The sequence below is a fragment of the Melospiza georgiana genome, chromosome 5, assembly GCF_028018845.1.
Source record: "Melospiza georgiana isolate bMelGeo1 chromosome 5, bMelGeo1.pri, whole genome shotgun sequence".
In the NCBI taxonomy this organism is placed as follows: domain Eukaryota; kingdom Metazoa; phylum Chordata; class Aves; order Passeriformes; family Passerellidae; genus Melospiza; species Melospiza georgiana.
In genome coordinates this window covers 14,601,378-14,610,982 of record NC_080434.1, presented here as the reverse complement: position 1 = coordinate 14,610,982, position 9,605 = coordinate 14,601,378, and the positions used below count along the sequence as shown (strand labels likewise).

Here is a 9,605-nt window from a genome sequence, read left to right as displayed (position 1 = left end):
TTTTCATGGTTGATGATTTATTTTTCATATGTCTCATGCTCACTTGTCTCTAAAAGTAACCCCATAATGCAGGAAGACAGGTAATTTTTTCCAGTTTTCTTCCCTGACACCACAGGTCACAAGCTAAGGAAACTGATTTTTTCATGGGTGTTAAATTTTTTATATTGACGCAGAGGAAAGACGGACTTGAGTTGTTCTTGAGAAGAAGGTGCAGAGTTGGAACTTCCTTGTTCCTCTCTTCCTTCTTCAGTACAGAAATCAAAATTAAGATTTTCATTGGTGGCAGTAAGATTAAGAGCTTTTCTGCTTGCATCACAGAAGTACACAGTATCTTTTAGCTGAGGTGTGACATAATCTTTCAACAGTCTGTTGCAGAAAACCAAAATAAATTATTGTGGAGAACAGAAAATTTGCCTTAGGAGTTCAGTCTTACTCTGTTCCTGTAAGAACAAATTTCCAGCTTGTATTAACTTCAATTTCACATAGTACCTATGTCTTCTTGGTCACTGGTGAACTCTCCAAACTGGAATAATTTGAGAACTCAGTGTGACTGGGAACTTGCTCACGAAGTAAGACAGAATCTTCAGATGCATCATTTGGCTTGGATGCAGCCTCAATGGAGGGGACTAGCAGGGTCGGTGAAAGCCCCGGTGATGAGTGTTTGCTCAGTGGCAGGACAGTCAGAAATGAGACAGCTGAAATACTGAGCAGCTGTCCATTTCTGTGGGTCTTTCCCCCAAACCCTCTAGAGGAATATGTGTTTTATTCTTTCTTGCAAGTCACAGGGAGTGTCAGCAGCCATGTTTTGAGGCCTCATTTTTCTCCTAAAGACAAACTTAGTACAATGTAATGGATCAGTTTTGGTTTTCTGTCAGTCTCCAGATGAACACAGGCTCATAGACTCTTGGTGCTGAATGTACTTGTTATCTGCCCTGAAATTCAGATGATTACCAAAGGCTTTATTTGTCTGCCAGCTAAAAGAACATCACATCTTGAAGCCAAGCAGTGTTGGATTGACATTCAGAGTTGCAGAGCACTGTTCCTTCCCATGTAAAAAAAGATTATGAAGAAGAGAAGCAATAGCACAGGATTTCCTGAAACCAGTGGGCTTAGTAGGTAAGATGCTTGTTACATTCCAAATCTTTTCTTATTGATAGGCTAGAAATGTTTTCTGTTCCCTGGATTACTGCAGCAGAGGCTATTCATCACTGAGCAAAATCAGACAGACAGGCTGAACACTAATACCAGAGAACACTTTTGTTTACCAGAAAATATCTGCAGTAAATGACCAACTTCCTCTTTGACCCTCTTGTGGTACTTATTAAAATACCTACATGAGGCAGAAGAATCTTTCAGGAGTTCTGTAAATAGGACTAGAGAATCCAGTCTCACCAACGAGTAACAATGTCAGGGAGAACAGGGCCAAAGTAGCTAAAGGAGCAGGTACTTTGGGCAGCCACCCTTAGTCAGGCTTTCTCTCTTTAGAGTGGTACCCCTTAACATACCACTGCACATTCAAAAACGTTTCCTTGTTCCTTAGCCTGACATTCTCTCACCTCCAGCTGTGCTGCTCTGCATTTAACTCTCCCCACAGTTTTACTGATAGTTCATGTGAATGCTCCCTAATTTGGACCAGACTGAACTATCTCAGTGGAGTGGAACAGTCAATGTCATTTCTGTGGACAGATGTTCTCCCTAGGCAGACCCTAGGGAGGATGTGCTGGTAGAGGAGATACCCAGCACTTGCTGCTCATTGCTACATGCAGTTGAAGGCTGCTGCCCTCAGTTTTGTTCTGAGCTAGGCACATGAATGCCTTGTTCCTTCAGAGACATGCCTCGTGACCAAAATCCTATTGTTTGAGCTACTCGCCTCGAGGATAACCGTAACGCTCACTTCTGCCTGGCAAAGTTGTGGGAGCAGCAACTTTTGGGGGAGGGCCAGCTAGCATTTCTCACCAAGGGTTTTTCACTCAAGGGTTAAATGTTTGTAGGGAGAACATCTGCTTACAGTCCAAAAGCTCATTCAAGGATGAAATGAGGCAGCAGATGCTGCAGACTGGCCGGTATGGGATACTCATGGATCATATTGCTTCTGGATGTGTGGCCATAGCCCATGACAGACTGCTTGGACCCCAGAGAGGTTGGTATCACCCCCCAGGGGTGAGCATCTCCTTGTCCTGCAAGCTCTACTGCTCTCAGCCACACAGGTGCTGTGGGAGGCAGCCACAGGACTCAAAAGGCTTGCTCTTACCCTTCTAGAAATAAAGTGATCTGCTATTGGAAAGGAATGAGAAGAAGGTGTCCTGACAAACAAACTGTGGGCCTGATACATAAGTAAGGCCAGATACAGCAAGGTGAAAGAAGCAATGGGAAAAACCATAAATTCCATAGGAATTCCACTAATTGACACAAACTGTTACTCACTCAAGACTCCGCTAAATCTCTGGATTTAGAGAAAAAAAACCAGAGACACAAAGAAAAAGAAAAATGGGAGGGGGGTTATACATTAGAAGGGGTATTAGGTATTAGGTGTTTCAGGGAGTCTGTACCTCTCAAGTTCCTCAGCCAGTGGGGAAAGAGAGAGGGAAACATGTCTGGGAAATTAGGATAAAAAGAAGGCTGCATCCCCTAAGAATTTGAGAGAACCCATGAGAAATGTCCCATGGCTTCTCCCTTTATTTGAATTAAGTTGCAGGACTCCTCTGTCTCCTTTTTGGTCATAAACCTCTGGTGTTGGTGGATTACATTTCCTGACATATTCAACTTGACCTCTTCCCTTCTGAAAAAATAGCTCATGTAATTAAGACTGTGCTATGGCATATATGTATGAAAGGAACAAAATTAAACCAGGACAATTTTCATTCTCTATTGGCTAAGCTTTCTGCCATCGTCGCTTTATTGTCCCTTCAAAACAGAATTTCTGATTGTAATTCAGCTACAGTCAATTGTAAGAGCAAAATTAAGGAGAGTAGAAATTTTGTCTCATCCAAGCATAATTACAGTGACAAAGCACTGTATTTTCTCTAACTCGGGAACAGTGGAAAACTATTTTGACCAGTACTTAAAGATCTCAGTCAGACTCCTAGAATAGAAAATGTAGCCCAAATTGTTAAAGCTTAAGAAAATCACAGGAACATGAGAACAATATTCTAACAGAAAGACACAGTTATAAGTCTCCATTACACTGTATTTCCATCCATTGTCTTCTTTCTAGAATCATAAGACTAGCAGTTTTGTGAAATACCACCTTTAGACATTCTGAAGCCCATTAAAAATGCCAGGCCTATATGTATTTTAGGAGTCATTCATTCCACTTCTTGCAGTAAAGGAAAACCCCCCTCAAATGACAAAGCATTGAGATACACGCTTTTGTTTGGGACCTCTTTCACCCAGTGGTCTTTCAACTAGTTTTGACCAGGTGCTACAAAATGTGGGAGGTTTTAGGGAACCTCCTATTACAGAGCCAATTGAACCTGGTGATGTGGCCATTGAGAGGAAAGCTCATGTCTTTACAACAAATTTGCTGGGTGAAGGTATGGGGTTAACGTGTTTGAAATGGGTCTTAATGTCTGTACTAACTTTGGGCAGCAGGTTTGTTGCAGAGCCCAGACAGCTTGGCTCCTGAAACAAACAAGTGGGTCTGCCCAAGCCAGAGTTTCTGAACTTTGGTGTAAAATAGTAGGTACCAGGGGGAATATGTGATAGGCAGTTCAGGAAGGCTGTACCTTCCAAGTACATCAGCCAGTGGGGAAAGGAAGAGGCAACATGAGGCCGGGAGTTTGGGATAAAAGGAGGCTGTGCCCTCTGAAACCTCCAGAGAGAAACCTCTGCAGGTGTGTGCCCCAGTGGACTCTCTCCCTTTATTTGAATGACGTTGCAGGATTTCTCTATCTCCTTTTTGGACATAAACCTCTGGTGTTTGTGGATTTTCCTGACACTTTTAAAGGCTTCAGGGCTGCCAGGGCACTTGGGGCAGCTGAGCCTGGCTGTCCCCCTGATGCCTAGAGAGGATACCTAGAGCAGAGGCTAGACAGTGTTAAAGGAATAAAGTAGGTATTTATTAAAAGGCCTTCAAAGGATACACCTTGGGCACTACAAGAGCCCGGCCATGGCTCCTCCCAAGATGGACACCAAGTCACGAGTTCTCACACTTTTATAAGTTTTGGTCCATTCACATATTGGGGTCAATTGTCCAATTACAGCTTCAGGTTATGAAGTCCCATCCTCCCAGGCTGCTCTCCTCAATTTGCCGCTGTTTATACCTTTTGGGCCTGAAGCTGCAGTGGTGTCCTTGGTTCTCAGGCTGGAAAAGGATTGTTTTGTCCAACTAACGTGAAGAGAACTTTCTAACACTTGATATGAAGTTCAGAATTATCTACTAATGCAGTACAGAATCTGGAAAATGTGAAAGCTAAGTCTTAAGGCATCACCCAGGGACCATGGGCAGAGAAAACCTGCAGAGCCACTTGCCCCAATATTCCTCAAGAGCATGTTTTGGAGGTGGATGGGTTGCTGTGATCACATTCAACCTCTGAAACAGGGAATGCATTCCAGCTGTGGTTCCAGGTGTGTGCTCCAGCCGGGTGCAGGCTTGGTCTAGGGGTGACACCTGGGTGTTTGCTGGCAGTCTACTTTCACAAGTAATGGGGAGAAGGGAGCACTGCTGCCTTATGAGTATTGAACAGAAGACACGAGGTACTTGCTTCAGGCCCACATCAAGACTGAATGCCCCTCTGAAAACCCTTCCTTCCTCTCCTCTTGCTCTACTGCAGACAGCGTGCTCAGCTCTGACACCCACCCTGACACTCATATGTGTTGTCAGAGAAAACCTACACTGCAATGGGGGCTTTGCAAATGTTGCAGCAATCATTTGCTTGGTAGCAGCAGCAGAAAAAACAGCAGAGCTCAATTTTGTTTCAGGCTGTGAAGGAGCAGGAAAGGGCCCAGACCCTTGGACTGCAGTGGTGAGGGTGACAGGAGGAAAAGAACTGTCACAGGGAGCGTGGGGATATAGTCACTTTAAGGGCTGGCCAAAGGAAATGAAAGGCAGGGAGACAGAATAGGAGCCTTCAACAGCAGATGAGGGGGTGTACCAATAGATTTCATCCTGAGTTAGCAAGCTGAAAATGTGATGCACATGAGAAAGAACAAAAAGCTTTGTATTAAAAATGTCTCTTTTAATTTGCTTTTCATTTTTAGTAACACACTGGTGCATACAATGAGGAATGGGATCATTGGAAGAGAACGTCAGGTTTCAGGGAAGGGGTCACCTTGCAAAAGGCATTGAAAATATTCACAGGAACTGCCTTAACATCTCACCTTGCACATTTTCATTTGCTTGCATTTAAACTCTTGACTTAGTATGGCAGATATGAAGCCACTGCTGTTGCAAAGCAATTTCTCACAACTTGCTGCAGCTGAAGCAAAGTGATTTACAACACGAATAATAATTAAAGCAAGCCGTCAGTAATTAAAGTTGCTACAACAGTCATCGCAAGGAACAACTGCTTCAAGCAACAACAGATGTGGCCGGGCCCTTCCTTTCCACGGGCAGCGAGGGTTTATTTTTCCACATCCCGTGGCTCCTGTGACAGGCCTTTTGTTCAGTACAATACGTGTGGCGCTAGACCACGGTTATCATGTTCTTTTTGTGCCCTCAGTTTTATTCTACAATAAAAAAACAAAAAAAACCAACCAAACAAACAAACAAAAAAAATAAAAACAAAAACCACCACAAAAACAAACCACAAAAAAAATTAAAAAAAAAAAAAAAAAAAAGCCACGCACACGGCGGCCGAAACCGCGGTGCCGCGCACGGCCGCCCCGTTCCCGCCGTGAGGGCGGTGAGGGCCGCGGGCCGGGCCGGGCGGGGCAGGGCGGGCGGCAGGCGGCGCTGCGCACGCGGCCTCGCGGCCTCCCGGCGGCCTCTTCCCGCCCGGTGGCGCCGGAATCAAACCGCGCCGCCCGCCCGCGCCATGGTAAGCGGGGCCGCCCGCCCTCCGCCTCGCCCTGCTTTCCTTCCCGGGCGCCCGCAAAGGCTGCGGGGGGAGCCGCCCCTGCGGTGATGGCGGGTGACGGTGCCCGGCCTCGCTGTCCCCCCGCCCCGGTGGCTCTGAGGGGAGCGGGGCTCCCGCTCCGGGGAGGCCCCACGGTGCCGGTTCTGGGGGTGCAGGTCAGCGCGGCGTGGGCCGTGCCTTTGGGTTGTTGAAGAGCGATGTAAACGAGCCGGCACCCGGAGGAGCGGCCATAGCCCCGTGGCTGTGGCTCGGGGTGGGTACGGTGCCCGCTGCTTCCCCCCGGGACACGGGAGCCCAGGTGTGGCCAGGCTGAGCCTGGGGAGGTGGGAGAGGGCAGAGCGGATCGCAGGTGCGCTCACAGCACCGCATTCCTCCGTCTGCCCGCGGGAGCGGCAGCGAAAGGGATGCCCGTGGTATGGTTAATATTTGTGGTGGGAATGCCTACCAGTGAGGTGGGAATTAACGTGAAAGTCAATAACCTCCACGGAGAGTGCTTTTGGCTTCGTTGCTTTGCTCTGTTTGCCGGAGTGGCCGTGTGAAACTTGACGCCCTCGGGGCGTAGCTGCAAGCACGTGGCTCCCGAAGCGCCGCTTCCATTGCGCGTCGTGCGCCCACGGGTTTGGTTCCTGCTCCTGGCGCCTTCACGGCTCTTGGAGAAAGCAGGAGGTGGAAGTTAAATCCGTCTGCTTTGTGTTCATGCTCCTGCTTAAATGTTCACGGCAGCTCCAGGTTCTCATCCTGCAATATACTGACATTGCAGGAGGCAGCAGTGCTGACCTAGGGTATGGACGGCTGAAAGGGGAGAGGTGACCTAAAAAAATAATAATGGTGCTCTTTGTGACATATAATAGTGAATTGCTTCTGCTCCTGTCTATGTATTAATGCAGCTGCATAAGCTAGCTTTTACATTTGTTTTTTAAAAGTAAATCAATCTGGCCATTTTGCCTTTGGTGTATGTTTTTAAGTGTTATGTGCTGCCTGATTGTGTTCTTTTTAAAAAAGAAGCTGCTACTAAAAAGTAAAAATAGTGTTAACTCCTTTCTGTTGGAAACTTGGAAACATAACCATGTCTTTCTCAAAGTATCTTGTTGTTAGACTACTGACTTCCACTGATTTATAGGGGACAATATGCCTTTTGTTTGTTTGTTTGTTTGTTTTTTAAAATGAGACCTTTTTCTGCCAGCATCCTATTTAGCCCTTTCCATCCCCCTTTCCCTTTTTTGTAGCTGCACACAGTGTATGAATCAGAGTAGGGCAAGGGGAAACTTCAGATTCCAGTTGTGGCTGCTGCTTTTGGGTTGTTGAGGATTATGGTAAATGCTATTAAAAAAACTCCAATTCTCTGAGAAATATTTTACATCCTAATTTTATAAGAGGCATATCAAAGTAGCACCTCTGAAAGTGACCGGAGGAGATTGTCTCTCAGTTTTGTGTTGTTGATAGCAGTTTGTGAATAGCCATTTCTGCCTTTTGCTTGAAGCTCAACCCAAGTTATTTAATGTTTGGTCACACAACCAGAGAGAAAAGAAATAAAAGCAACATGGTTTTTAAAAAATGACCTTGAAATTATATAGTTGGTTTGGACCTTTGAAGAAGGGCATATCTCAAAATGCTCTGTAACTCCTTAAAAAAAGCCTGAATGGCCTACAGCTCACACTACTCTCTGCATATCACAAGATAGAAAGTAATTAAAAAAAAAAAACTAAACCAAACAGAAGGTACTCTTTATCTTTGTAAGAGTTAATAAACATTTGTGTGAGTTTGGTATAAATACATGTTTTGGGATTGGTATGTGTCAAGGAGCATTGAGGCTGGAGTGGGGTTGGGTTGTGTGAATGGCTGGCTCCAAACTTAAAGGTAGGTCCCTCCATTTCATAGATGAGCTTAGTGTAGAGATTATTTGCAAAGGAGTGTATCTGAAAGCCTGGGTTTGGTGGTCAGGTATTTTAAAGGATGTCAGATATAACTTACAGATAAATAGATTTGAATTCTGAGCACATACTAATTCTGATGACTGAATATCTTGGTTAATTTTTTTGTTATTTCCCCTGTTCTAGTCCAAGAAAAAAGGTCTGAGTTTTGAAGAGAAGAGGGCCCGTATGATGGAGATTTTTTTTGAAACAGTAAGTAACTTGCAATTGTCCTGCATTTACATTGGTGGGAAAACAGGTCCTAAAAGGAGCTTAACTGTGGATGTAGCTGAGCTCTCTACCCTGGCAGGCATTTCACTGATGCCCTGTGACATCAGGGTGAAAATTACAGGGGCAAAACTTCATTTGTTTAACTTCTGATCAGGTGGCCATCCCCAGGGGGAGACAGGGAATAAAGATGCACAGGTGATGTTAAATTCTTCATGTGCTACTTATGGACATCTTCTCATTTTGAGTCTGTTACCATAAGAAGGGACAGCAGGAAATTAGGAAGTATCTCACTGCATTTTATGAGAGGAGAAAGAAATCTGAGCTTTAGAAAAACTGAGAGCAGAGTTGGAAAGGGTCCCTGGGGAGAGGAAACCTGGAGATCCAAAAGCTGACCTACAGTTGTATTGGTGGCACATGTAATGCACCATGTTTTAGCTTTTAGAGAAAATACTGTGACACTTGAGTACTGGAGCAATGTGGTGTCTCTGTGCTGACAGTCTAACCTTTCTATTATTCTTTCTAAAGCCCTATTTAAGGGCTTTATAGTCTAATTTGAAATGAAATATGATGGCTTCAGATCACCAGAGGAAAGAGAAGAGCTTGTAAAAATAATAGTTTTTTTCTTATTATTTAATTCTCAGAATGTTCCAGTTCTGTTGAGGGATATGCAGGCTATTTCCCAAGCAAAACCAAAGCATACAGTGTATTTCGTACTTGCTTTTGTTGGCATTGATTTAGTGTAAAAAACACTCAGGCTTAGGTGGTGCTGTCATTTGGAACTGAAATGTCTTTTATGTTTTGCACAGAAAGATGTCTTCCAGTTGAAGGATCTAGAGAAGATTGCTCCAAAAGAAAAAGGGATCAGTAAGTGTTTATAAACTTTATTTCTCTTGAGCAAGAAATCATTTTTGAGGTAAGTCCTGCAGTGTAAATTTTCCTGGCTACAATCTTAGGTTTGTGATTTTAATAATGGAAAATACAGCTAGAATGGGAGACTGGTCAGTGGCAGGGCTGTAGTGTTAAAAGTGACATGGGATGGGGGCTTGCTTAGGCTCTGAGCTGACTTGCAGTGACTTTCAGTGTATGAAATCATTGCTTGCACTCAGGTATTGAATATCTGCCTGTAATATCACAAATGTTTAAAATCCTAGTCCAAATGTACATGGGTAGTGTGCTCTTGAGCTTTTCTCCTCCATAAGTGGCTGGACAGCTATAGATGGAAGGGGCTTGTCTTTTCTATGAAAGCCTTCCTGATGAGATCCATTGGTTTAGGATTAGGTCCAAGAGGATTTATCTGTGCTCTTGGATTGTTTTGTATGTTCCTTATTCATTTTCCTCTGTGCTCATTGACAGAAGGGAGGCAAAGCTTAATGTTTATGTAGTTACCACTGTCCTTCTCCAGCTTATCTTGGTGGCACTGCAAGAGTAAATGAACTTGCTGAGAGAA

At 44.5% G+C, this 9,605-nt stretch overlaps 1 protein-coding gene across 1 annotated transcript in view; it reads left to right on the top strand.

Moving 5' to 3' along the window:
• Positions 1-5,933: 5,933 nt before the first annotated feature.
• Positions 5,934-9,605, top strand: part of MND1 (meiotic nuclear divisions 1) — a 41,166-nt gene continuing 37,494 nt past the window's right edge. Inside the window, exons 1-3 of the mRNA XM_058024779.1 lie at positions 5,934-5,978; positions 8,075-8,140; positions 8,965-9,022. Of these exons, the coding sequence (XP_057880762.1) occupies positions 5,976-5,978; positions 8,075-8,140; positions 8,965-9,022 (127 nt within the window). The 5' untranslated portion in view covers positions 5,934-5,975. The remainder of the gene's footprint in view (positions 5,979-8,074; positions 8,141-8,964; positions 9,023-9,605) is intronic.